Raw genomic sequence first — 27,910 nt, 5'->3', positions numbered from 1 at the left:
AAGACAGAGCTGAAGGGAGAGATGCAGAAATGGTACATTTCATTTCATTTCATATTGTGGAAAAACGATTTAAACAGTTACAGCCAAGGATTTTATCTTAGTATCTGAACCGTGACTCTTCAGAGCCAGGTTTACAATTCTCCTCCTTAATACGCACACCATGGAGACTTCTGCAGAGCAGAGGAACGCGCCATCAATCTGCAGTCAATCTCACATCTTCCAGCTTTTTATTACACAGACAAATGGTGAAACCTCCTTTCTGTGCAAAGGCTGCTTTTTATCTAAGGGACAGGCTGACCAACGACAGCCAGGTAAGTGTTAGCAGAACAAACTTGAGTAGCAACTTCAGCTATTGCAAAAAGGGGGCTCCACAAATGAACTCTGTGGGTGAATTTAGCCACCCTAACAAGTAGCAATTCTGTACTATTCAGCCACACCAGGGACAACAGAATAATCAAACAGGTTCTAGCTGTTCTCTTTATGGCATTGAGTTGTGTGTGGGGGTTTTTGATACATTCAAAGCATTATTGCATTAGAAAACATATCATGCATCTTTTTGTTTCCAGACAAATTCACCTGTATTTGTCATTTCTAGCTACATCTCAAAGGTGCACCAAATCTACAGCTTTATGATTTTAGTTGCATGCTTTGCCTATATGCATGCTGAAATAATAAATATTAAATACAGGAAAGAACAAAAGAGAACCAAACTGACATTAGGAATATTTTACGGCAACTCTGTTATATTCTGCCAGTTACAGAGCTTGTCAGAAAATTGAGGTAACAACAGTGGCCACACCACTCAGCTGAGAATTGCTCAAAATTCACGGGAAGTTTTCAGAAATTCAAGTAAACAAACACCAGCTGCAACTTGTCAGAAATGCCAGAGAAATTAGGTTGGCTGCATTTTATTAGTCTATTAGCTGGCGTTCACACAGCTCCTTGTAAATCCTTTTTCTCACTCGGGGCATATCTTCCTGGGAGAACTGAAAAGGCTGGTCTAAGGCGAGGCACTTGCAGTACTGAAGAAAAGGAAAAGGCTCCATTGAAACAGGACATTTACAACACAGACAATATAAGCCACTGATTGCTCGTAAAAAGCTCTTACCTGGAGCACAAAAACCCCACAGTCACTGTCATTTTTCTGTTGTGGAATGCACTAGAAGGAAAACAAACAAGAAGAGACACATTACAACTTTACCCATTCTTTCTTTCTGTAAGTCCTACTTCAAATCTAAAGCAGATTCTGCACAACTATTAGGTATCCTGTTCCCAGACACAACTGTTCTGCAGCACCAGAAACTGCAGTTGCAATTACATATTCCCATCCCAACTTTCACAAGGTGACTCTCAACACCTAGCTAGAACAGCACCTTGCATTCAGAAAAATATATACTATTGGCCTGAAAACAAATTACAAATCTTTCTTTCAAGTTTATTTTCTTTTAGTGACCTAAGCAGAACAGCTCCTCAATTAGTTAAAATAAATGTTTGTGCAGCACTATCAGCTTTACACAGCACCAAGCTGTATAAGCACTCAGGTCTAGAGGAAGATTATTCTCAGCACCTATGCAACAAGCAGTGGCTTTTTTCTTCCAGCCACACCACAGATTCTGAAGGAACACGAAAAGTGACAAGTGGTCAGGCAGCAGCACTGACCAAGCATCCTCAAATGGTGACTTTCAACCTTACTTACTTCTCCATACTTTGATACACTGCATCTGTTGCATTTGAAAATTATTATTTCTCATCTCCCAAATCCCCTACCTAACACAATATAGGGAGATGAACTCTGACTGCACAGTGTGCATAAGCATGGAAGGGAATCATTCTACCATTGTAGTGTCATCTAAAAATAATCCTGTGCAATGAGGGAGTTGCTGGGAGTGCCTGGAGTGCAATGACCTGGTTTTCGGTTTTGGTTTGGTTTTTTTTTTTTTGTTTGTTTGTTTTTTTAATCTTTGGAGCCATTTTGGGATGGCTACACAAGTCTCCTATTCCTTCATTTACACTACAGACAAGTTATTGCCTTTTATTGCTGCCAGACTTTGTTTACTTGTGATCAAATGTAATGTGCTGCAAACAGCCCCAGAGACTCAAGCTGCCTATCCATCCCAAATACAAAATGCAGGCAGCAGCAGCAGCACTCATCTGTCTCCTCCCAGCACAGTTCTGAAGAGTCCTTTTGGAAGAAGTTAGAAAGCAGAGTCCCCAGCTCACCCTGTCCATGAGCTTGTGCCAACTTGGGCATCAGATACAGCTTTTGCTGCTTGGATATTTAACTGACCAGAGATCAGGCTCAGGTCACCAAGTTACATGCAGAAAGTATTAAAGACCTGGAGGGGGGTGGGTGAATGACAGAGCTTTAATTCCCACGTGTAACCACCTGTAGCTCCTACTGCTTTCCTCATAGTCAGCATGAAACAGTTCACTGCTTAGAAAAAATATACAGGTTTAGAAGCAATCTCCTAAAATCTGCCAGAAAGTCATCCTGCAGGACGCAGGAGGCTGCCATTTACCTTTGTCACAGCAGTTTGCCAACCCTGAAGGAACTCGGGGCGATTCTTCTCTTTTGCTTCAGTCAGCAAATACTTTCGAATGTTCTTTAAAAGGAAAGATGAGAAAACAAAAACAGTATTATTCACCAGCAAAGGAACAGGAGAGAGCCATTGCCATCTTTGCTGACATCTCTTTGACGAGGACAAGTTTCAGGTAAGCATTAAGTATTAGGAGCTGAGCTCAGATCTACAGGTAGAGACCAAATCCTTCCACACCACCTGGGCTCCTTTTGGTCTATCAAGAGAGCCTCTAAAGCTCCTCAGCCCCCCTGCATACTGCGGCCCTTGTACACAATGTCACAGTGCTCTCAGCCATATGACACACCGCACAGCTCCAGCACCTGGGCTCTCACTCAGCTGACACGGTGGCATTCAGGATGATAGCCTTTTCCTGCCTGAATTCCAATGAAAAACACTGAGTACTGCAGCTAATCAACAAAACTCGAGGGAGCATTTTAGTGACATACAGGAAAAAATAACCCAACACAAGAGAAGGAAGCAAGATAAATGAGCCTCTGGTCTTGGGTTAAGTAAATCCTACTTCTCTGTAAACAGGCTGGTGGTTTATAGCACAATTTAAACACACTTCAGCACACTAACATACAACTTAATGGGTAGACCACAGGAGATTTTTGAGCATTGGCCTCCTACCCCCCAAGAAAGGGCAAAACCAGAAATACCTTACGTTCATGAGACAATTAAGAGGCATTGCAAGCTGCAGGAGAGACTGTGGGGCTGCAGAGGGACCCCTAGTTTATGCAGCAGGTTCAAAAGCCAGAGAGCACGAGGTCTCTTGCTCCCAGAACAAACACTGGCTTCACCTTCAGCAAACGCCAGAAGGAAGCCACTATCTTCATTCAGAAGTGCTGGCTGGGAACCCTCCTGGGTACAGTAATTACTGCTCTGCTGTAAGCCAACAGCTACGCACAGTTTAAAGTAGAGGACTGCTACATCAAACAAGCAATTAAGTTGACAAAATTAGCTTTTGTAAGAGGTCACTGCAATTTGCTAGTCCCAACAAAAACTTCCTGGCTGTTCTTCACAAGAAGGACTGATATTTTCACTCCAGTGTTCAGGTAACAATTTCAGAAGGCAGCTGGTTTACAATCGGAGGGGCTCACTCCATACTTGTGCAGAGGAAAAAAGCAACGTGCTACTAATAGCAGAGTAACAAATAAACCCCACTGGGCAGCACTACAGCACCTTCAGCCCTGTTCTCTCACCTTGGCAACCTCCCCACAAAGCACTGCAATTTGTCAGCTCCTGAAGCCACGTCCTGTAGCAGTTTAAAGACCTGCTCTCACTCTCAGACTATCTTCTTACCTACAGCTGTGGCTCTGAGCCCCTGCTCTTTGTGAAAGTGACAAGGCAGAGCAAGAAGAGGTGTGCCGAGGCACACCCAGACTATTTAGGGAACGTGCAATCTGACCTCGGCTTCCTGGTGTGGGTTCACCCCGGGACCCTCCAGGTCAACAGCAGACATGCTGCTTTTTAAAGCTTAAGGACAAACAGGACGAGGGGTTATTTCTTTAAAGAACCAGTTCAAAGCTTGTCACTCTTACCTCTACACAAAACTTAAAATGAATGCCTTGGGAATCATAAAACGAAATGATTCGGTTGGGGATGTTCACAGTAATGAGGGACCAGTGGACTTCCAGGTGAATAGGGATCAACAAGAGAGTCTTTCTGAACAAGTCCACCTGGCAAGAACAATAGTCATTAGAGGATTAGAGGAACAATACACAGAAAACCATAAGACTAAACCAGTGCCCCCTCCAAAAACCCCTCATTGAAGTGGTCTTTTACACCCCCACTCTTCCAACACATTCCTTACATGCCTCTCACACGCAGCTTACAAGCAGGCACAAAAGTACATCTACAGCACTGACAGCAGCTAAGGAGCATCACGCAGCACCACAGCTAGTCACCACAGCCTCTGTGGCAAAAGCCTGCCCACACTGTGCTTCAGCACCCGCACCCAAGGGGTCTCCTGCATAACGATGGGAACTGAGACTCAATGTGAGTTAACTATGATTCTTCAGGAGTGCTACTCCTGCAGTATGACCACTGCTAACTTCCACCCGAGCCACGTCACAGGCAGGTGATGCACGGAGCAGCCATGGCAAAGCCTCCAGAGCCAGCAGGCAGTGGAGCCCAACTCCCCCTGCTGTAAGATGGAAGGCAGCCGGGCTGCACGGTGCTCCAGCCAGCAGGGAAGGGGGAATGCAATGCAGATGCACGCTTCCTTCCTTGAGCTTTGTGCTGCAGCAGATGCACTGTGGCCACAGAGGCAGGCAGACAAGGGAGAAAGTCTCCAAGTACAGAAGAAGTTGATGAGATGCAACAGGCCGGCAGCCTGTGTGGCAGATGAGCCTTACGCTTTGGGAAGAGTCAAGCCAGGCCTTTCGTGATCTTCACTCCTCTCCAAAGGACTGTCTAATTGCTGGGGTTTTGGTGGTACAGTCCAGAAAATGAGAAGAAAGAGAATGCTGAACAAAATGAACTCATCCTGTGGGAAGATTTCTATACTGCTTTTTTCTTTAAAAAAAAAAAAAAGTACTGTGCAATTTGAACAGTCCATAATTGCTGCACTGCTGGTACAAGGCAGGTCGTTTGTCGGAAGGAAAAGTGTTTTTTGAATATCAGCAGGAAGCTGAAGGCACAGAAAGGTCTGAGCACTCACAGCAGCTATCAGCCTCGCCTTGCTCACAACACCATTTTGACTGTCACGAGCATCTCCAATCCCTCCCCCTCCTGCAAAAACTGCTACCCAAGTGGATTAAGCACACTCGGCACGCAGCGATCCATCATTCTCACAGAGAAGCAAGGAGATGTCAGCCAGCAGCAAGGCCAGCCCGCAAAGGAGAGCAGGAGTAAGATAAATGAACTGCCCCTCCTGCGATGCACAGCAGCAGCAGCAGAGCCTGGCGAACCCAAGGGCCCTCATGTGGGATTGCTACAGGTGTGCAGACCTGAAGAAGAGTAGGAAAAGGCAGCCACAAGCTGGAAGAGTCTGTAATTAAGAGATGATGTACAGCAAAGATGGTGGGGATCTGGATTCATGGCAGTAGGACAGCGCAGAGCCCTGGAGCTGACAAGAGCAGGACAGGGCTGAGCAGCAAACCCTCTGGGCTTCAGCCATGTGGGCTCTGAACAGCACATTTATAACACTGAGCACAATGCTACGGTGTGCTTAAAAAATAGAAATGAGCTGCCCTTAATTGCCTATTGCAGAATGAAGCAGTCTACATGAATCCTCCAAATGGAAACTCTTTAGCTCTTGTCCTCGCTTTAGAATTCTTCAGAAATCAAAGTGAAAATCTGTTTCCTCCTCAGCTGCAACATGAACACAGGTTGCACTTTCAGAACCTACTTTCTGAGTTTTTGCAAAACTTGGACTGCCAGAGAAAACTTTTTTAAAATCCTGTAATATCAAGCACCGATATTCTGGGTCTCTTTAAAGAGATTTTAATAAATTATATGAATAGATTTTATATTCGGATAATGAGCTCATCTCTTGCATTTCACAGATGTGTGCTATTTAAGAGCTCCTGCAGAACGATCATACATCCAAGCGTGGCCCTTGATTAGTCTTGCCTCATCTACCACATTAGAAAGGACAAATGTTCACTGGAAACAGAACGCTGTTCTTTGCACTTGCTACCCCAGGAAATATCACAGCCCACGATGCAACGCGGGTTCTGGAAAGCAAGGTGAATTCTGTCCTTGTCATGAAAACAACAGTGTAGCTTATTAACTGCTGGACTCTTAATTTCTGCTCTAGCACTGGCCCGTGTTCCTCGGGAGCAGCAGTTTGATTTCATCAAACAATCCCAGTTTGAGATAAAGGGAAGCAGCAGCATTAAGTCTGCTCTCCCACAGATTAGTGTACCTGGCACAGCCATGAGCAGTAAGAGAAGTTTCTTGCAGCTAAATGAAGAGCTTGCACGAACACACCCAGAGATAACCTACCGCCACTGGCAAAGCCACTCAAAGCACATTTTTGCAACATAAGCGAGGTAACCTGAATAACATCACCCTACTGCTCTTGCTAACCACAGCTCACTTTGTACAGCTCCTTTGCAAACCTGCCCTCTGCAGATAAACCGCTGCAGCCAGTTTCAAGTTAGTGACTCGACTCAGCCCCAAAGAACCACAGCATGGAAACACAGATTAAAAGTACCTTTTTAGTCCACCGCTTTACCCCGTTATATCCTTTGGTTACAAGCTGTCTATGAAAAAAACTGTTGAAGAAATGAACCTAAAAGAGAGAGAGAGAGAAGTGAGCACCAAAATCCTCATGCACAGTCATTCCTCTGCCTCCAGGATAATTTATACAGAACAACTCATAACAAGGCATTATTTAATGCAGGTTTTTGTAACAGAACCCCAGAAGGGACAGAGACTTTGCCAAGCCTAAACTATTGCTGTTCTTCAGCAAACAACAAAAAGCAAGCCCTTTTTCCACATAATACATGGTGCGAGTCAATGCTGCATTTGTAGTGACTCTCTGGTATCTCCAGGCATATCATGTTTAGATTTTTGGAGGGGATGGGTCCGGGAGAAAAACACCAGGATATGGTTTTTGCTATTCTTTAAAGGGATTAAGGAAGAGATCATAGGATTAGCAAAGCAGGGATGGGGCAAGAGGGAGTAACTTTGGCTTCTGGCTGATGGAAGCTCAGAGACACAAAAAATGAATCAAAATAAATTTCATCAAAACAGTTACAAGATGCAATCCAACAAGAGTCATTTGTATTCAACTACTATGACCAGCTCCGGACTTCAGACACAAACAATATTCTGTTATTTAAAAGCATTTCTAAGTTATACCACATCTGTTTTCTGAGTAACTGAAAACCTGCATTTATGGGGGAAAAAATGCAGACTTATGTTAAAAACAATTATTTAGCTCCAGGTTAACACTATTATCCCTTGTGCTTAGCTTCTTGCAATTACAGGAACAGAATAATACCAGTGCAAACCTGCAACATCTGTTTTTAATAATTCTGCTAGTGTAGAGGTGGTAGATGGCTCGAGTTATTACTTAAAGTTAGAAAATTCAGCATCTGAAAACACAGGCTAACAGCCATTAGCTATGCCAGCAGACTTCAAAACCACATTCTGAGGTACCAGCACAAAGTCTCCCATGAGGATTTCAATTATGCACTATGAAGAAAAAGCAGACACAAGCAAACAGATACAATCTCCAACACCACAACCCTAGCACATGCTCAGGAAGTACAGAGAATACTAATGAAGAATCACCATCATCACCAATCAAAGCAACAGCGCTCTTTCTTCTGAGCGTGAAGATTTTAAGAGTGAGGTTCTGCAGAGCTCATCTAAAAATGGCTTTGTTTGGTTCTTCCTTTGTGGTCTCACCTGAAATTGTTCAGCTCTACAGTAAACAGATGGCTTTTCATAATTGCCACTGCTATAAATTTTGTCACGGGTTGTTTTCTTGATTTTTTTTCAGTTTTATAAGTGCCACGCCGCAATGAAAGAGGCAAACACTGTGCTGAGGATGCACAAAGCAGAGTGCTGCAGTCACTGCTGCGTCCATTCCCACTCAGCAGGCACAGAGCTGAAGCTCTCTGAGCAGCTGCAGGGTGAATGAGCACAAGCAGCACGTGAGCGTGGTTCAGATGCTGCCATTCATGGTCTGCCATCTCAGCAGGAATCCGCCTCCAGTGGAAACTTCAGCTAAAATACTGGACTGGTGAGCAAGGGCATGGATGAAGCACTTCAGAAGCAGACAGGATGGGGACAGAAAGCTCTGGGAGAGAAGGGACTGTGGGATGGGAGAAAATAGGGCAGCCAACTTCCACAGGTAGGTCAGTAAATCAGGCTAGTATGGAAACCACCTGCAGAGCTAATGCAACAGATTCTTGAAACAAATAACAGGACCGAGGACCATATTTCAGTGCAGGAAAGGAGGAAAATTTGAGCAACAGACAGCAATAAATTGTAATCGAACCACGCAGAACATCACTGAGCAAAACCTTACAGCTGAATCTGAAATATTCAGTGCTACACCCCTCTGCCTCAATCCCTCATTATGTACACTCATATGAAAACAGAGACTCCCACCTTTTCAGGGACTGCATCCATGATGAGTTCACCATACATGTTAATTATCTGCAAAAGTTAGCAAATATTTTAATAAGTACAGAATAATTTTATAAGGCTCAAATCCACAACTTCCCCAAAAACCAAGACCTTTCACACAGCAGCAACAAGGAGGTGAGCAATTACAGAAACATTTTGCTGTAGTCTGAAGGACAAGCACTCTGGAACTAATAGCAACCTGCCCTGAGAGAGGCTGTGTAACTGGCTGCTTGAAGCCTGCTCCAATCTGAAATGCAGTTTAATTCAATTTAAGTGTACCAGTGCATGCCCTCGGCTCTGCAGCCTTCCTGGATCCTGGCTGGGGGCCAAGGCCTGCTGCTTCACTCTGCTGCTCTTGTATTCTGCTTTTCTGGCACTGAGCTCGTGAGGAGACACTCAAACATTTACGGGTAGCTGCTATTTTCTCAAAACAGTAAAACACCACTTCTTCCAAAGGAAGCAGCTCAGTCGGGACTCCTCCTTTCTTCCACTACTGTTCCACCTGCCTTTGTAAAAGCCACTCAACGTACGTACATCTCAACTACAGGCAGGCTATCTATAATGCAGCAGGAAGTGAGCAGCTGTTAGATACTCTGACATAAAGAGAGCTAAAAACGGGAAGGAACCACACACACACCAAGCATCTCTGACCTGGTCATTCAGCCAGTTCTGGCCCTCCAGTGTAGCTAAATCGTCCATATCTAGCATGTGCTTATTATAGAAGACTCGGAAATTGCAAGTGGAGGTTTTTGGATGTTTTTCCCGATACTTCATGATTTCCCTGGTGATAAAAGGTTTTCTAAAACAAGATCGAAGAAGCAGAAAAAAGTCAGTTGATGTCAAGGTCACACCACAAGAAGTTCTAATGCTTTAGGTGTTAAGATGGAGCACACGGTAGCAATGCGAGCAATGTGTCCTTTAGAAAGTCCACAACGTGATACTGCTACACACCTATGGGAGAAATCTTCATTAAAGACTTCTTTTAATCTTCCCATGACATCTTTTTCACAGAGTGGAACTAAACTGCCATATTTCTTCATAACTTCATCTAGGAATCCTTTAAACATACCAGAAAAACGTAAGTGCAAACATGTAAGAAACCCTCTGAGTTCACGAGCCCAACAAAACAGTCATTTCTTCCAAGCGTGAGCAGCAGTCATTCTGCACCCAACACGCAGCACCACACACGGCATTCATATACTAAAAAACCCCTAATCCTAAATTGGCAACATTAAATAAAAGAGGGGGTGTGGGGAGTAGGACAAAAATGAAGAGGCAGAAATCTGATCGTTCAGCCTTACAGGAAGAGATCAGACCCCATTCTCACCACATACATGCATATCTACATCAAACTAATTATATCAGCACCATGAGGAAAATCCAGCCCACTGTCTGTTTCGATTAGCATCCTAAGTAATTTTACCACAACATGAAAGGCTATCATTTACATGCAACAGTTTTCACTGAAAAGCCAATATCTTCTCCTTATGGTATGCAGAACATGCCCTGATAAGCAGTGTCTGCAGTCTGTTCAGCTCCTCCACTGCCACCACTGCCACTGGAAAGAATGCCAGTCTCTCAGCAAGGTTAACTCATTTACCCTATATCCCAGGGATGGCATTTAAGGCCACGGACAGCCATGTCAGCTTGCCCTTGTCTTGGAAAGCACCAGACAACTACAGCAGTAGAAGTAAAAGATATTAACAGGAAATTAATGGAGGGGTGAACAGTGGAGGAATAAACTAGGAAGTAAACATATTTTTTTCCTCAGAGCCCAGACTAGAATAGTGGAGGCACAAATCTCACCCAAGCATCCAAAAGTACTCTGAGAGCGAAAGAAAATAGAAAACACAATTTCAACACTTAGCAGGACCAAGACCAAATTCTCCAGCTTTCTGCAGATGAATTTTCAAATGCAGCAGAAAACGTGTGCTATGTACAGAAGGAAAGCTGGATCTGAGAACACAGCCCAGGGCCACTGCACTAACCCTAACTGCAGTGCTCGTCTCAGGCCTGGGTGCGATGGGAGAGGGCATCACTGCACTGCAGTACGCACCCAGTTCTCTGCTTAATGAGGCATCTAACAGCTAGCAACATTGTTTGGAACCTTTCAAAGATCAGGAGGGAAAAAGCAAGATGAGAAAAATCCAACAGGATGAAGTGCCTGGAGAAGAGCACTAAGCAAAGAACAAGAAGGAAAGGAGGGAGAACAAGAACAAAACCCAGATACAAGAGGAGCAGTGAGGATGCAGCAAGAAATACACCTGGCTGTGCAATAGAAGGAGGGGAGGCTTATGGAGGGAGACCTGCAGCAAGGATGCATCCTTCCTGAGGAGATGTCCTTCCTGGCAACTCTGCCACATGCTCACCTACAACTTCTATCCCTTGTATCTTAGATCTGATTTAAGATCACACAACCACAACAGACAGGAGTTAGAGCCCTGCTCCTATCAGAAAGCAGTGAATAAAGTTGCTCATTAGCATCCACAGCCAGCTGTTACACAGTCATTCAAAACTCAAGAGCATCCTGACACATCTCCTTCATGCATCTATCCTAAAACTCTTGCCAGGTCAGCAGTATCTTTCAAGGGTGCAGGAAATTGGTAACGAAGCTCCTAAGGAGGCAAGAACTCAGTGTGAATGTACATGTAAAGCACACCTGGCATCAGCCCTCAGACAAGAGCCCTGAGCCACGTGGAAAACACAAAGCAGTCCCGCCTACTTTTATTGAGAAGCTGGGCAAGAGCTCCCTTAAAATTGTCAAGTGTGAAAAACTTGAGTCCATTTACTGGCTTTTCTTTTTCTGAAGCTGTTCAGGACAGGTACATGATGGCCTACCAGACTCCAAAGCTTTAACTATTGCCCCAATCTTGGTCCTTGGCTGTTAGAAAAGGACTACATCCCTTTTTTTCTGCTGGACAAGCTTTAAAACTCCATTGCAGAAGTGCTCTGCTCATTGTGGTACAGTAGTTTCTCTCAATTTCAGTGCCTGGTTCCTGCTGGATTACATCAAGTCAGTCACAGAGAAACACATCCCACATTAACTTGCAGATATGAAAAGCTAAGTCATCTTTTGAGGTCCAACTTGTCCTACACATTTTGCTTTAGGGATTCAATTGCAAGTTTCCAGGAGGCAAGAGAGAATCTAGATGAGGCTAAAAAGCAGGACAGAAAAGACAGCACATCAAACTATCCCTCTAACACTATCTGACACCAGCTTCAGCTTTATGGGAACTCATGAGGGCAATTCCTCCAAAGGAAGACTTCAGTTACCAGAACTGGACATCTTATCATTGGCACCAGGTAGCATAACATACCAACTCAGTACTCTTATTATGGGTGTAGTATGCTGGTATATATAAATGAGACACTGATCACTATTTTTAGTATGGTCCACATTAGATGCTATCAGATACTGCATGCTCAGCACTGACTAAAAAAAAAACCCCTAAACCTTTTTGCTAAACCTGCACTCCTGAAAGAGTAGTTCTACCTTTTTAAAATAACACTGTAGAAGAAGATTGAAGAAGATTCATTAAACCTACTTCATATATGAGCATGGAGAAAACCTCCATGAGTCTAAAACCTGTGATAACGAAATTACGTGATTTAGTTCCAGTACATGACAGAGCAAAAGATGAGTGAATGAGACTGGAAAGAAGTATCAGAACCCTGAGTTAGTCCAAGTTGGGAGGAATAATTTACAACCATTAAAAAATTGGAAATTTTAACCTTATATCATTGGGTTTAAGAACCGTGTGAAAAAAGACTTTTAAAACGTCTACCAACATTTTTTCACAAAGATTCCAATCAAATAACATTGCATTCTCTACAATCAGAGGCACTATTCAACCACCCCTTGAAACAGCTTGCCAGCTGAGCATTAGTTTGGCCTTCATTCACACAGCTCTCCTCTCTAACGCCTCATTCCATTAAGCGTTACGCTCAGCACCTCTTACAACTCAAAATAAGAATCCATTTTAACAAAGGAATTAAAACAACATTAAACTCCATGATACATCCAGCAGTTTTCAGGAACTCTCGGAAGCAAGCCCTAAGATGTGTAAAAGATATACCACAAAGCCACGCTGCCAACTGCTCGTCAGCCACCCGGGAAGCTTTCTGACCATTCTTTTTGCCTCCCTTCCGAGTTCCTGATTTCAGTTCTGTGCTTTCTGGTGAAGGCTCCTCAAGAGGACTCTTACAGTAAGGGTGATCGAGTAGCTTTGCACTAAAAATGTCCAGGTTCAAGGAGCCCTCCACCTCCATTTGGTTAGAGCTGTCCTCACTTTGTGCCAGCTCCATGGATAAAGGTCCATTTGCAAAATCATCATTGACATCAGAACCCTGCAAGGAGGATTGTAACAGTACCATTCCATCCACACCCATAACCTCATACGGTTCTGCATCATCTTGACCCGAAACCCCAGTATCTTTTGCTATCATACAGATCAGGACATCAGAGCTGCAATCCTCTGCCGGAGCCTCGCCGATCTCCACCTCATGCCCAGCCTCTGCCTGCAGAGAAGCTCCAGCTCTCAGTTCTGGTGGGACGGTGCCAGCGCTGCCTTCCTGCCCCCCAGCTCCTGGCTCCTCGGAAAGCAGCTCAGCACGCAGCACCGCATCCTGCACATGGTCACCCTCAGATGCGGGCACTTCGTTCTCCTCACCCGAAGACTTGGGTGTGTTATTGTTCATATCTGATAAGCTGTACTGATTCCAAAGACAGTTACTTTCAGATTTCCAGCAGGAAAACCAACTACACAATCCACTTTCCAAATCCCGCCGGAGCGTCTCTCGATGGTCCCTTGTCACTTTCTGCACCCACCTTGGCTTGATTTTTCTGAATTTGCAGGTTTTGCCTCTTGCTCGAAGTTCTGAGGATTTTATAATTCTATACCGAAACTTAACCATAGAAAGTTTCTTATGCATCATAAATAAAGATCTCTTTTTTACATTATTATGGCTAAATTTGGACCTCTTTACAGTTGTCAAGGGGCCACAAGTTCCATTCCACTCCTTTTGCAACAGCATTTCCTTTTATAGTTGTTTAAAACTACCAGGACTGTGTTGCCCACACCATTATTGCTCTCCTTCCCACCATATACAAAACCACCTTTCTTTACAGGTAACGCAGCACCACGCTGTGTACCACATGAGACACGGTGACCGTTGCCAGAGATGCTATTAAGAGGAGCGCCAGTTTCTAATTCTTTGTCCAAGGGATCTTCACTCTGAAAGGATTCATTGTTGAGTTTTCTTACTGCTTCTCCAGATGGGCTTTCAGCTTCGAGACTGGGACAGGAACTTTTTGCCCTCCGTATTTTTGTAAGGAAAGCTCTACGGTTCAACAGTAGGTTTTTGATAAGTTTCTGCATTTAGCTGCACATCAGGAGCCCACCTGCTCTGGAGCTCAAGTGCCCTCCTTCTGCACTGCAGACTTCTGAACAATTTGTTGAGATTTAAGCTCGCAGAGCTGAGCGCTGTCTTTTCCTCTTAGCTAGGCAGAATTGCTTTTGGAAGCAGCATTTCCCAAGCTCCCCAAATCCAGCGGTCCATCTTCCAGACAGGGCCAGCAACTGACTTCTTTTCAAACGCAAATCCCTTCTATGTTTTTTCGTATTTCTGCTTCCTCATGATCTCGCAAATCAGCTGAAAGAATAAAGGAAATGATTTCAGAGTTATCTGTATTGTGACGTAACAGCAGAACACCCAGGCACACATTCCCCAGGCAATATATGTAAAATTCCACCTACCCTCCAAACACAATCCCCCAGGACATGCTCTCAAACACCAAAAGAAAAAAAGAAAGGGGGAGGGAGGAGGAAAGGCAAAGTTGCTATGGCTTGGTGTGTAAACAGGCTCATCTCATTTACCTCCCCCTGAGGCACAGCCACAAACAGGCAATCCCCATGCAGCCCGCACTCCATATACCTAACTTCTGACTCTCTGGCCTTAGGTTAAATCTTGTTCAATACCCATGCTGCAGAGCAAGGGTGGTTAACTAACTTGCTTCTAAAGGCTTCTTCAGAACAGGACTCTGAAGCCCAAGTTAGCCAACAAGTGAGCGCACATACCTGATTCCACCACGGCTGTACAAAGAGAACACTTATTCCTGGGCAATAAATGTTAGCAGCACTCCAAAGGAGCTTCACATGCTCACACAAATCTTTCCCTTAAGGGACCAGCAATGTACTGCCACAGAAGAAATTCTGATGTTCTGACTCTATAAAGCATGACACAGCTTACTTACTCTGTGAAGTGGTTCCTCTGTATTTACATTAACAGCTCACTCCATGAAGCGAAGCCATCAGCTGCTATAATCAGTGTTTATCTTTGCATTAACAAAGCAAAGACAAAGCAGAACGCCAGTTAATCACCTTAAACTACCTTTTCCCTCTAAAACCTGCACCTCAAAGCGAGCACTAGGATATAACTCAGACTGCACAAGAGTGTAAAGCCTGCATGGCAATATCCATCCATCCTGGTGGCACAGCTCACAGTTATGGAGTCATTAGCTCAAAGGCAGAAGTACCCAGTGCACAAGGGGAAGGCATCAGCCAGGCGGGATGGTTCATGCAAATTGTTCTAGCCTAACCAAGCACACACTGTATTTCTGAATGCTTTGTATTTGTCTCAAGTTCAGAATGGACTCTGTCCCCCTCTCTCCTAACCAGCTGATACTGACTTACAGACTAACATCACAAGTTTTTCACGGTCACATCCAACTCAAGAACAACAAGCCTGCATCATCTAGCTGAAAAAGTATTATCAACTGACTCTAAAGGCAAACAAAAATGCTAGGCACCTACAGAACCAGGAATTTAAAGTCAAACTTGAGAAGCTCTTCTATATTTTTGACTGCTAATCTCATGTGCAAACAAGAGGAGGCAATTTTTGACTTCGTCTTTTGGAGGTGACAGGGAACAGAAACACTGAGAGGATAAAGAACATCACTGAGCACTCGGGTAAGGTATTCCCACCACACAAACCAGCCAACACAGAATGGAACTGGGCTACTTCCACCACCAGAGATGCACAAAACCATACAGCTTTACAGTATAAATGCTGAGCAGGGCCTGGATCTTTTGTAACCCTCTGCTGATCATGGCACAACTTAGTTACCATAAGAAGTGTGGTCACAGCATCTCTTCAAGCCAATTTGCTCATACTTGCTCCTCTAACATTTACGTACTACAGCATTATCTCCAGCTTATGCTTGCTCTTACACTGCAGCCTCTACTTGTCTGTCTGTTGATGTATGCTACCTCCAAAACATTCCTCGAGCGGCCCCAGTGAGCAGCAGCCAAACCACACTGCTGCTAGGACAGCGTCTTCCAGCCACGCTTCCACCCAGCAAAACAAACAACCCAGCAAACTGCTGTGTTCTCAGCAGAGCCATGTGCACATGGGGATTCTGCCGGGCTGCTGGTCTCCAGCACTGCAGGAAGAGCACAGCACATCAAGTGTCAGTGTCACCACTTCTCAGCAACACATGTATTCACCCAGTAACAGGGCCTCATACCCACATGCCCTTGACCAGCCCTGACCAGTCCTCGTTTCTATCCTCTCTCATAGCAGAGCCCAACATGGTGCATCTCCTGCCTCAGACACCGAGCAGGCAGAGCAGCTGCCGCTGTTCTGAACAGCTGGAAGTTGCACAGGAGCTGGAATGTCCACAGCTATACCCACTAATGGTCACAGTGGGAAAAACACAGAGATAGAGGATAGCAAAGGAAGGTCCTGACAACAAAAAGAACCTGAGGCAAACTGGAATTGAGAGCAAGAGAAGAGCCACAGTTTCAAAGCAATCAATTGCAAAAGCAATTGACAAGAGCTCATTTGTACACAGGTGTCATAAAATCCAGCTGCCTAAGCTGCAGCAAGGGGAGACATTAGTAAAGCTGCTCTGCCCACTTGTTCTTCTGCTTTACATTATAAATTAGATCATTAAGACATTACCACTTGGATGACTAAAACTACTTCACGTTTATCCATGGCACGCACACCAACTGTTCTGCACTAAAAGTTTTTCTGTGTGAAAGTTTCTGCTTAAAAGGAAGAAAAAAGGTTTCACAAAACCATTTAATCCAAGCAAACCTTTGCTGCCCTCCCTTCTCCCTTTCCAAATACAATCAGTTTTAAGTCTGGATCTGTTCTGAGCAAAGGCCTCCAAGAAAGCAGTTAATGCCAGGCTGAGGAGCTGAAACAGTTTCCCTTTCTGATAGCTGCATTACTTGAAGTGACAAAAGATAATCCATATGCAAATATTTCATTAGAAGATGCTGCTTGAAGAACTTACTTTCCCTCAGTTCTACTGGAGTATTACTGGTTTTACCTGGCTACATAAATCAGCAAGGCAAAGGTGTGGCTTAAGCATGTGCTGCTAGGAAAGGAACTGAAATGAACAATGCAGAAACAAAGCAAGCCAAAGTTTAAGGACCTGAAGAAAAACTCACTTCTCAGCCTAATACATCAGCACAGATGGAAAACTGTAGAAGTCAGGATGCTTTCACCGCTAGGAATCACTGGGCTTGTACGAGCCATACACTTTCTACACATGAATGCTGCCAGGAGTCGTGCCAGCAAGATCTTAGGAAAAGCCTCAGTTGAATACCTTCCACAGATCACACCTGAAAGAAATTTACCATCATTAGTCCTCACCATTCCAGCTGTGTTTGACATGCCACCTGCCAACAATCCAATATTAAAAGGCACAATCTCTTTTGCACTGGACAGACAGCCCTGAACATTTCAACTTTGTACCAACAGTGGACTCTGGTTACCAATTTGCTTTGGACAAAAGGATTCTCTGGGAGCTGCTCACCACTTCCATTTCCAAAACAGAGAATTATCCCAAGAGCTCTTGTAACTCACCAACATGTCAACATGACATAAAACCAGCCTAAAACTGAGCGCCTGCACAGATCGGAATGGAAGGCCCCTGACCCTGCAGTCAGCACAGTGCAGGTACACATGCGACTTCATAAGAGCAACTGACAGCACTCTGCTTGCAATTCCTGTAGTTGGAGCTTACCTGAAAGCATACATGATTGCAGTTTCAAGTGAAATCATATATTGGAAAAAATGTAATGTATTCACTTCTTTCATCAGTTTTAAACCTGCCATGGTTCTACTCCTACTTCACCTTTGGCAGTCCCACGTATTTTTACCAGCTTTAGAGATCTAAAACACACAAACAGAAAAGGCAACACCGCTGACAATACACTGCCAAAGGCTTCTGATACCCAAAGCACCTGAACATGGGCACCTTCTATCCCACTCCCTGAGCACACCCAGTGCTGCCAGGACTCCACAGCAGCACGGCTACCTCCCACCCCACCACTGCTGTGCTGGGCCCAGCTGGGTAGTCAGCACCTCCAGACAGACACAGTTACAGCTGCTTGCTAACTCCTAGCGTCCCAGACTGCACAGGTTTTGGTGTTGCTATTAAAAACGTAGACGACACTTGTATTGAAGAGCATCGGTAAGGTAACCAACGCAAACAGCCTCAGGTGTGTTGCTTTCCATGGACACCAGCAATACACACATCACCTACTCCCGTGGGAGGCAGCAGCTCCTGCGCACAGGCAATGAGCCCAGCCGTCCCCATCAGGCCTCAGCCAGCAGGCAGGGCACAGGGCTGGGATGGGCCCTGCACACTGACACCAGAGTCCAAAATCAGAAAGGGAAAGAGGAAGTCGGGCTGGTGACTGTCTCGAAACCACGGCATGGCCATAACTAACCTGATAAGGTCAGGAGGTCTGAAACAACCCAGCTGCCATACGCAGAAGTAACGCAGAAGGCCCAAGCACTGGGAACTGCCTCCACTCTCTTTTCTGACCCACTCAGCACATTTCTGGGAGCCGTTCACCAAACAAACACCCAGCTCTGTCCCGAGGTGAAACAAACTGCGGGGAAATACATTCTGACAACACATTAACACCAGGCCCTGCAGAAACTGCCAAAGTCCACACTGACACGGGTTATCACAGCACACACCAGCAACTTCAGGCTCTCGGCTGGGCCTCTTCCCTGCTCCTGCTGTCAGGAACCAGCCCCGATCTCACCCAGCAGGCTGCACGTCTGTTCAATTCATCGCTGGCACTTTTTTAATGACTTGCCTATGGCAACAGCCTCCTTTAGGCAAAACTAGATCAGTGCATCAGATTAAACAGCGCGAATGAGAAATGCTACCAAAAGTTAGAGTGATGGAAGTGATGAAAAAGCCGAGATTAAGAAGACCGAGCTGCTTGAGTGCCGTGGGCACGAGGACATAAGCGCCCTTCAGCTTCCAGTGCTCAGACTGACTTTACGAAGCGCCCCTCGCGCTGCGCCCGGCCTCCAAACACCCTGCAAGCAGAAGCGGCTCGAGGCCCGCCGCTCAGGGCACAAACACGGCTCTCCCCGCACGGCAGCACAGGCAGGGAGAGCCGGACGGGACGGGACGGGGCCGAGCGGAGATCGCAGCCCCGGGGGCGGCAGGAGGGCCGAGAGCCGCGGGGCGGAACAAACGAACGCGCGGCGATCGAGAAACCCCGCCGCCCCGCCGCCCCCAGCCCGCAGCGGGCGGAACGCGAGGGGCAGCGCCCGGACGGCCGCCCTCCGCCTCACCTCGGCCGCTCCCGGCCTCCTCCGCCGCCGCCGCCGCCACACGCTGGGCCCGGGTGCGCCGCGCCGGCGCTGCCGCGTCAGAACTGCGACGGGGCGGGGGGCGCGAGCGGAACCGGCAGCGCGCCTGCGCCGGGCCGAGCGGGGCCGCACGGGGCTCGGGCTGTGTGCCGCCGGCCGGCCTGCCGCCACGTCCTGCACGCCCTCTGCTGAGGGACGGAACGGGCTGTGCCTGCGGCCGAGCCTTGGGAGCGGGGGAGGGGTTGGGGGATCGCGCTTCCCTTCGTTGCGGGGAATTCCTCCGAATAAAAAAACAGGGCGGCGAAGCAGAAAGGTTGGGAAGCGGCCGCGATGGTTTTGCTCTAGCTTGGCACCAGGGGAAGCGCTCGGTGATCGCGCCGTTGTGAAGCGCCGTGACAAGAAAATAAGAAAAGACGATGCAGTAACGCAGAGCTGTCAGTGCCGCACAGAGCCGCTGGCTTTCATTTGTTTGTTGGAGAAACGTCCAGGCCAGCGCTCTCGTTAAACACGTGCTTTCGTAAGCAGCCATGAGCTGTTCTGCACGCCCAGAGGGGCCGAGCGCTCCCAGGGCAGCAGGACGAGTCCTGCACGCAGTGGATGGGGCGCGTGGCGCAGGGCTCGGGCTGCGACAGCAGAGCGCGGTAACTGGAAGGCGGGCTCCTCCCTGTGCCATTGCAGCGCTCTCTGCTCTTAGCAGAGCCTGGCCCAGGCGGTCGTCGCTGCTGTCTGCTCCGGGCACTTGGGACGCATAAATGGGAGCCCGAGTTCATGAGATCCTCTTAAAAAATCACGATTTGACTTTTGAAATGTGGGTTTTTACAAGCCTTTGGCTTTGCCTGTGAGGATCGGCCTTATTGCACATTTATGCTTCCTCTGTCCGGAGGGCTGGTAGCAGGGCCTTAACAACTGCAAGCTGAAATTTGCGGGTGAATAAGATGCCTGTAAGCACGGAGGCTTTATGGAATGCACGAAAGACATGAGACGTGTAAAATTTAATAAATAAGTAAAAGCCAGACTTGGCAATGCAAGCAGAAAGGACTGAATACCAACTGCATGGCTGTAACATTTTTGTGGCCAAACTTGCAGCCTCAGTGTTTTAATGATGGGAGACTTTACTGCATTTAACGGAAGCCTGGATTTGATTCTTGCAGAATAAAAGGGCTTTTGAACACTCTGTAAATGCAGCTTCCTGACTTCATTGATCATCGACACAAACACCAGAACTAAATCGTGAGCTGAAGCAACAGCCCTGCTAATTCGGGCAGCGGTGCGCTCGATGGGAAGCAGTTGCTGGAAGAGGACATGCAGCTTGAGCTGAACCAGTTGGCTGCTCCATGTCTCGTGCAGCCAAGCACCAGTACAGCCAAGGCAAATCTTCATATGACTATGTTTTATTTGGAGGCTGCTCACAGTCGGTCTGAATTCACCAAAGAACGCAAACAGCCACATCAGGAAACTCAGCAAAAGATTATTAAACTGGTGGGGCTTAAGAAGGAATTGTTTTTTTTCTTTGTTGACACTGCCTACTTTTCTCTGTCTGAATAGAAATAAAATTAAGGACTACTCCAAAGCACATTCCATAGCTTCGAGTTGTGATGGAAAGCCTGCACTGGCAGAAACATCCATACATCTCAGCACATACTTGCCACTAAAGACATTGGAAGGATTGTTTTAAATTGCAATGAAGCAAAAAAGCTTTTAAAAAGATACACCAAGTGAACTCTAAGCTGAATGCAGCTGTGGACAACGGAGTGTTGGCTACTCTTTGGGCCATACTCAGCAAGGCTGAAGTTTCATGAGGTTGATCTGAGAACAGGACAACATAAGGGGGGTGAAGGAAGTAATATTGCACCAGAAATACCCCCGAGTGCTCTGTGAGGAAGCATTCTCCCAGCACAACACAGTCCAGCCCTGCCCAGCTGAGGCAGAGAACCTGGAGTGGTCAGAGCAGTTCTGCCCTGTGCTGCCCTGCTCAGCTGTCCTGTGTGCCAAGGATGAGTGCACAGCAGCTCTTGATAAAAGAAAGATCGTATCTCAGAGGTGAATCCTAAAATTTAAGTGCTGACTTGTATCTTCAGTTAACAAAAGCACTGCTTACAATTTCAATTCAACAGACTTGATACAGATTAAGCCTTATATCACTACAATCATGTACTGCACTGGCTTACTGTATTACAAAGCAGTTCTGAAACAGCAAGAGGGCTTCAGCTGTGATCCTATGTTGTTGTTCAATAGCTGCAAACCTCACTGAAGAGGTTGTGAAATTTCCAGCTGCTCATCTCACTGCATCCTGGTTAGCTCAAGGGCTCACCATGTAACAAACACATGCAGCAAACTGTGCATTGGTTCTCCAGTAACCTTGTTTAAAAACAAAAAGTGAAAACAAAACAAACACTTTTCAGAGCAGGCTCGTCATAGCTGGCATAAATCTCAGAGAGTGCTCTGTGTCCTGCACAATTCATTCTAGGGAACTTCAGGCAGAGGTGTGGGTTGGGATGGGGATCTCTATTTCCATCACTGCAGAGTGAGTTTTCCAGCTCTATGATCACAACCCAATTATACAAATATGGTCAACTTTTAATGTACAAAACCACTCCTGCTTGCACATTTACTCAATTAAATTGTAAATATCCATACTTCCAGAGTTGTAACACTGATAAGGGTTTCACTGTCCTTCCCTCCAAAATCCTTTTCCAGATTGCAGAGCAGAAAAGATTTCTGTTCCCAGTCCACTTAGCATGCAAGTCAGAATAGCCTGAGCCTCTTCTGCCAGTGGCTGAAGTGAAGATGCTCAGCACTGTGCTGAGGGATGTCAAGCCACAGCCTGGGAGCTCAGCTGTGCCACTGATGGCTGCCCTCAAACAGGTGGGAGCAGCTGAGATGCAAACATTTCTTGCTGCTCACAGAGGGAATGAGTTCCCACACCTGGTGCTTCTCAGATCTCGCTCTGCAGGACACAGACAGGGCTGCTTCCATGCCCTGCAGGTATGTTTTGAAAGCAAGCCGATTGAAGTCAAAAGGCCCCATACTGAACTGTAAAAGGGACTGCAGTGAAAGGAAGGTGCCCTTAACAGTGTTTAGCTTTGGATGTGAATACTTCTGAATATGTATCTTGCTGTATGTCTGTACTGCACAGACCAGAGCTCACTGTGTCCGTGTACAAACTCTATTTAAACCTGCTATTCCAGGTACCATGGGCAGTGTTGTCATGGCACCAGGCAAAGCCCACTTGTGAAACAGAAAACAGGCAGGTGTCTACACTGCTCTGCAGCTCACCAGGGCTGCTGCTCAGCCAGCTAATTAAAAGCTGGTTCCATGTACACTTCCACATGTTTAGTTAGGCAAGGGAACCAGCTGGGGAAATTTCTTGCCTCCAGTCACTCTTTTTCACTCCTGTTTCTCTGCTCTCCTCCGCCTTCCCTCAGGGTATGCCAATACTACTGACTGTGAAGCTCACTAGCAAATGAATGCTTGATCTACATGGAAACAAAAAAAAAAAGAAAGAAAGAAAGAAAGGGGGGAAAAAAGCAGCAATACTCAAAAAGTTTTCCTCTGGAGCTGCACAGGGGCCACTGGGGCAGGAGGAGATAGAAACGGTCAAGGCTGGAGGGGTAAGGCAGGAATCCAACCACCCTTTAAAATGCAGAAATTACATCAGTGCAAATTGTTTTACAGAAAGAATAAATGTGCTCTCTTCCAGCCACCTGTCAATATTCTTCACTGAAACATGTTGGTTGTGTTCTTTCTAACAGTGACACACGGAGGGCAGGATCTGGAAGCTGATGCACAGCATCTTACTAGTACATTCTGTCTTTTGCTTAGCAGCCAAACGTGGGACTTCCTTTTGATGCCGTGTTGCCTTTCACTTACATCGGACTGTGAGCAGTTGTCTCATCGGGAACAAAAGAGTGAAATGGAATAAGGAATAAACAAGGAGCAAGACAAAGCTGTCACTGCATTTGTTAAGAGCTGAAAGAAGAAGAGGCAAAAACCTCCTGCAGCAGAGACTCGATAATCACCTTCCCAAATGGGACTGTTATTGTAATTGCCAAACTCTTTGTATAGCAGCATATAGCGACAGTCATTGCAGCGCTGAAATTGCCCATGAAGAACATGCAGTGTAGAAAAGAAATAAGGATCTTTCCATCAGTGAAAATCTTCATTATCGGGAGAGGCTGGAGAAACTGAGATCATCTTCAAAGAGAAAGGAAAATGCTATAGAGGCATTTCTACATATTTTCAGGTCAGCGGAAGGGAATGGTGTTTATACATTTTTTCTTAGCCTGAAAGAATTTTAAACAACTAGGAGAGAATAAGATGAAATAGGGAGTTCAAATGGAAATCTGCAAGGATATCAGTCTTTCCCAGTGTACCAGCAAGACATTGACGCAATGTCATCTGGAGCCAGTCTGTTCTAACTGAGGCTTTTGAAACATAATGAACTTTGCCATTTCAAATTAGTACTGACAAACAAAATAGCTGACTTATCTCTACTCAGAAATTACTCTAAGGAAAGAAAATGCAGGCAATTTAGTAGGAGACTTGGTGCTTACAGAAAGTATTTGAGATGACGAATTTGTTATTGAGACATTATTCTGTTTTCTGAGTTGGAGTCACAAGTGAAAGGGGAAATACTTCAGCCCAAAGTAAGGGCTGCTCCAGTTTGGGAACCTTTGTGTCACAGGGACGGGCATGGTTTGATCTGGGAATTTCAAAAGATACAGCAGAAGAGCAGTACTTGGTATCCTCCCTGCTTCACAGACATCAGTTCATATGTATCCTTCAACTGTTTTCAAATCCAGGCAGACAGCATTCTGACCACATGGAGGGATGGAAAAGTGTTCAGGAACAACCTCTTATCCCTTCCAGTCCCTGGAGAAGTTACAGAAAAAGCCACATCTCGCTGCAAAGGAGCTAAATCTCTTAACAGAAAAGCCTTCTGTATAACGAGTACCTTCAAAAAAACGTAAATTCTCACACACTGCTAATGTCAAATGAGAAATTCCTGTGCAGGGCTGAGCCCCAGGTGAGTAACCAACCTTATTAGCTTGAAGCATCAGCTGCTGGCATTTGAAAGGTATCCATTGTGGCTGGCCCATTATTAATGACTGTAAACACTTGAACTTCAAACTGATAAATGTTAAAAGTTTAAGTGCACAGATTGTTGCTAATGCATTGAAACGGAAAACTGCGTTCTTTAAAGGACTCCATTGTATCTTTGAACATACATAGAAACACAAAAACTTGACCAAAACAAAACCTGTGCAGTATTTCTGGAGTTACACTTACATCAAGAAACATCAGAGATCCTACTGAAATTTGTTGTGGGACTGACCAAAACTGGCAATGTAGGAAGGACACATCCAGTACAAGCTTGCTGCCCAGACTTCTGAAGTGAACTGTAAAGTACATACCCCGCCAGTGGCAAGGTATCCTACCTAGTTTAAAGAGGAATCTGTAGCTGGAGAAGTAGTTATTTCTCCATTCACTAGATGGACCCAGGCAGCTCCAAGAAGTTGAGAGAAATTAGTAAGTGAAGAACAGTTTTTTCCTTGACTAACATATCGTAAAAGACAATGAAGAGACCCCTAATGCAACAGCTCCCAGAGGGGAATGTGATAAGAGACTGCAGGTGGAGACCTCTGGATCCAGAAGGATGATGTCTAACCCTCACACTGAGCACAGCTGCTGGCCGAGCCCAGCCGAGCCTTGTAACCAGACAAGCCCCTTCCAAGAGCACAGGTTCATTTCTCTCCTGCACAGTAAATATTTTCTTGCCTTAAGAAAACACTATGTGTATTGTTCCAGACAAAATCTTGACTCATTCTTATTTGACCTAGTTGGGATTTTGAGTTGTTTCTGACATTTCTGCACTGCAGTACTGCCAGTCCATACCTGGAATAATGTTACAAAGATCAGGGCTCAAAAAGGGTAACCATAAACATTCCTGGGGCTTCCACTGATAGTGATCTAACTTTAGCACTCGCTGCTCATCTCTGGACAGGTCAGAAAGATGTTCATTTAGCTAAGCAGTTACCTAAAACTAGTAATTTATTTAAAAGTGACTCACATTTCTCGGACACTTTGTTGTGACCCGTCACATAATGCAATCCAGAATCTTTTAAAATGTTTTAATTTGGTCAAGATTGTCTTAAGAAGAGGCAAACACCGATCACAGCTAGTTGATGTTAAATTGGAATGAAGTTGGATTAACAAATAAGAAGACAAAATCCAAATACCCCAGTGACCTGGGGACTGAATATCTGCTTGCTAAAGATTTTTGAAGTTACTGTAGTTCTGGCAGGTGAATAATTATCCATCTGCTGTTCCAGAAAACTTAATTAGTATAAGTAAACCAAATAAATAAGAAAATGAAAGACTTGAGTATCTTAACAAAAGACGAGATGGCTGCTCATCGTGTAGTTCAGATATGTGCACAGCCATAATGTTCTCAATAATATGCTGGAGAAAGTTCTCACTGCAGTCTAACAAAATCTGCTGTATGGGATTTGCAGGTAGATTGCAATTAATATCACTTACAGGAGGTTTTATTTCCCTCTGAAACGCCGAGGAGAAAAGCTGTAGGAGCAGCCTTTGGATTGACTGCAGGGCTCTTTGTCCAGCACGTAGTTTGTGAACAGATTCTGGCGACTGTCTGAGACTCACCACTGAAAGTCTTCACTGGAGGCCATGATCACTGGGAAGCTGCAATCAGATCCTCAGGCTTCTATACCAGTTCCTTGGCATCCTGATTGAGGACGTCTTGGCATCCTGATTGAGGAGGTGCAGGAAACAGCAGGAATTATGGCATACCTTTGCACAGGGGAAGCACGGAGAAAAATAATGTTCTCTATGTGCCACTGCTAGAAATTGTAACTCCCAACTTTTGTAATTCAGCTGGTCTTTGAGCATTGGTTGAACTGTTCTGCAGCATTCATGAAATGAACAAAAAGCATTTGAATGCATTTTTAACAACACACTGCCAAACTTCCTCCTAGGAAGAGGAAGGAATCTCAATGCCAAAGTTCCTATTAGGAAGAGGAAGGAACCTCAGAGTCTGGGACTGGGACATCCTCGTTTGGCAACATCCTGTGACGTAGTTCCCATTTTGTAAAATTGGAATAATAATTCCCTACCCAAGGTCAGGATCCTGTAAAAATAAAAATGTTCTGGGCCCTCAACTAGAAAAGACATGACAATATACAGCTATCAGCAGAGCTTGCAGTGTTATTTGGTTCATCTCCTTGTCTCAGAGTGGGATCAGTAACACCTACAAGATTCCTGACCACCTAACAGTGGAGATTCCCCAGACTGCATTGGCAGACTACTTCAGGAGCTACTTAGCCTTTCTATTGGAAAGATTTTACCAATGTATAAATCTCCCCTGCTTTAACTTTAGCGTAGTTCAATCAGATTGGAGAACAACTTATTCCCACCCTCCCCGAAGCCACCTTTTACCTAGTGGAAGACCTCTACCATTCTTTGGCCTTTTCTATTCAGTCTAAACAACCTAAGCTTATTTTGGAACTCCTGTTTTCTAAAGCTTTTTATTGTTTTCCTCTGACTGCTACCAACCAGCCCCTTTTGAATTACAAAGATCAGTTTGTCATGATGATTTTGACTTCTAACCCCATCCAAACACAAATTTACATGTTCCCTCCTCACTCTGTTGCTATCTCTAGATTTAATGTGGATATCCTCTTCCTGCAGCTCACCTGCTCAAACAAACCTTGTAGTCACACATTCTTTGTAGTTGCTTGGGATTCTTCAAGAGTAACCCTTTTATCCTGACTCAGAAGTTCAACAATTTACTCCCATCAATTTGACAAGGCAAGCATTTCAGATGAGAGATGTCACGCTATACCTTCTTCCTTTTCCTCCTGCCTATCCTTCCTGGACAGCCGATACATCTAAACTAGCATTAACCAGATGATGCCTTTAAAACACATGTTCAAGTCTCTAGTAAAACTTATCCTCTTTCCTCTGAAGCTGAGTGAGTTGCAGAGCCTCTGAAAGGATAAGGCCTTGACTGATGGAGTTTTTCAAACTATGCATCACTTTGATTCCTTTCCCAATATGCAAATCAGTCTAAAATTCTCTATCCTGGATTTCGTTACTCATAAAAAGACATGAAAGTGCAATTATCCCTTACTCATCAACAACTACCCACCAACCCTCGCTCTTAGCTCGCCTATTCTAGCTGCTTAAAAAAATGGTTTTGAAATTTCCATTTCCAGATTGCCCTGGCAGGTATGACTGTGACTTTGCAAACAGCTACAGCTGTGTGTGCTAATTGCTTTCCTCTAAATTATTTATGAGACACTTTTGACTGATGGGAATTCTCACAACAGCATGCGATAACCATTGGCAGTGGGCTCCTGAACTGGTGGGAACTCCATCACCTGCCGAGGTGCACAAAAGCCAGCTGTTAGCAGGCACCGAGTCCCTGACAGCATGTGTGCTGAACTGCAGGGTCAAGCTCTACCTGCTTTCATCTCCTTTCCCAGGAACTGCTCAATGGGAAATTTATGTGTAAGCATTACATCTGCAGATAACACACCCTTTACTTTTGGGATTAGATCAGAGAATACCGGAGGTTGGCTCATTTA

The 27,910-nt window shown here is 45.2% G+C and overlaps 1 protein-coding gene across 6 annotated transcripts; it reads right to left on the bottom strand.

The window, feature by feature from the left end:
• Positions 1–210: 210 nt before the first annotated feature.
• Positions 211–26,225, bottom strand: SENP5 (SUMO specific peptidase 5). 6 transcript variants are annotated; one of them, XM_042820414.1, is made up of 12 exons: positions 18,416–18,997; positions 17,707–17,855; positions 17,129–17,302; positions 12,746–14,321; positions 9,621–9,726; positions 9,321–9,468; positions 8,652–8,699; positions 6,742–6,819; positions 4,121–4,258; positions 2,520–2,603; positions 1,109–1,159; positions 211–1,022 (listed from the first exon to the last, which is right to left on the bottom strand). In XM_042820414.1, the coding sequence occupies exons 4-12, from the start codon at positions 13,701–13,703 to the stop codon at positions 912–914; spliced, it is 1,722 nt and encodes a 573-aa protein (XP_042676348.1). In that variant the 5' UTR covers positions 13,704–14,321; positions 17,129–17,302; positions 17,707–17,855; positions 18,416–18,997; the 3' UTR covers positions 211–911. The 6 variants fall into 6 exon arrangements, with proteins under 6 accessions (XP_042676348.1, XP_042676346.1, XP_042676347.1 ...); XM_042820412.1 differs by lacking the exons at positions 17,707–17,855; positions 18,416–18,997 and adding an exon at positions 19,284–19,342; XM_042820413.1 differs by lacking the exon at positions 18,416–18,997 and having other exon boundaries at positions 17,707–18,334.
• Positions 26,226–27,910: the final 1,685 nt, after the last annotated feature.

This window comes from Centrocercus urophasianus, unplaced genomic scaffold, assembly GCF_019232065.1.
Source record: "Centrocercus urophasianus isolate 14NV4802_14NV808 unplaced genomic scaffold, USGS_Curo_1.0 seq_19, whole genome shotgun sequence".
Taxonomy (NCBI): domain Eukaryota; kingdom Metazoa; phylum Chordata; class Aves; order Galliformes; family Phasianidae; genus Centrocercus; species Centrocercus urophasianus.
The sequence above is the reverse complement of the archived record's forward strand: the minus strand, read 5'-3'. Positions and strand labels throughout refer to the sequence as shown.

What these genes read in the sequence shown, in the direction of transcription:
- SENP5 (XM_042820416.1), bottom strand. Translation starts at nt 13,703, where the DNA reads ATGCTGTTGCAAAAGGAGTGGAATGGAACTTGTGGCCCCTTGACAACT. An exon ending in AGAACTGGCTGAATGACCAG is followed by an intron (nt 8,700 to 9,320) that starts GTCAGAGATGCT and finishes TAACTTTTGCAG; the next exon opens with ATAATTAACATGTATGGTGA. An exon ending in GTGGGGTTTTTGTGCTCCAG is followed by an intron (nt 1,023 to 1,108) that starts GTAAGAGCTTTT and finishes CCTTTTCTTCAG; the next exon opens with TACTGCAAGTGCCTCGCCTT.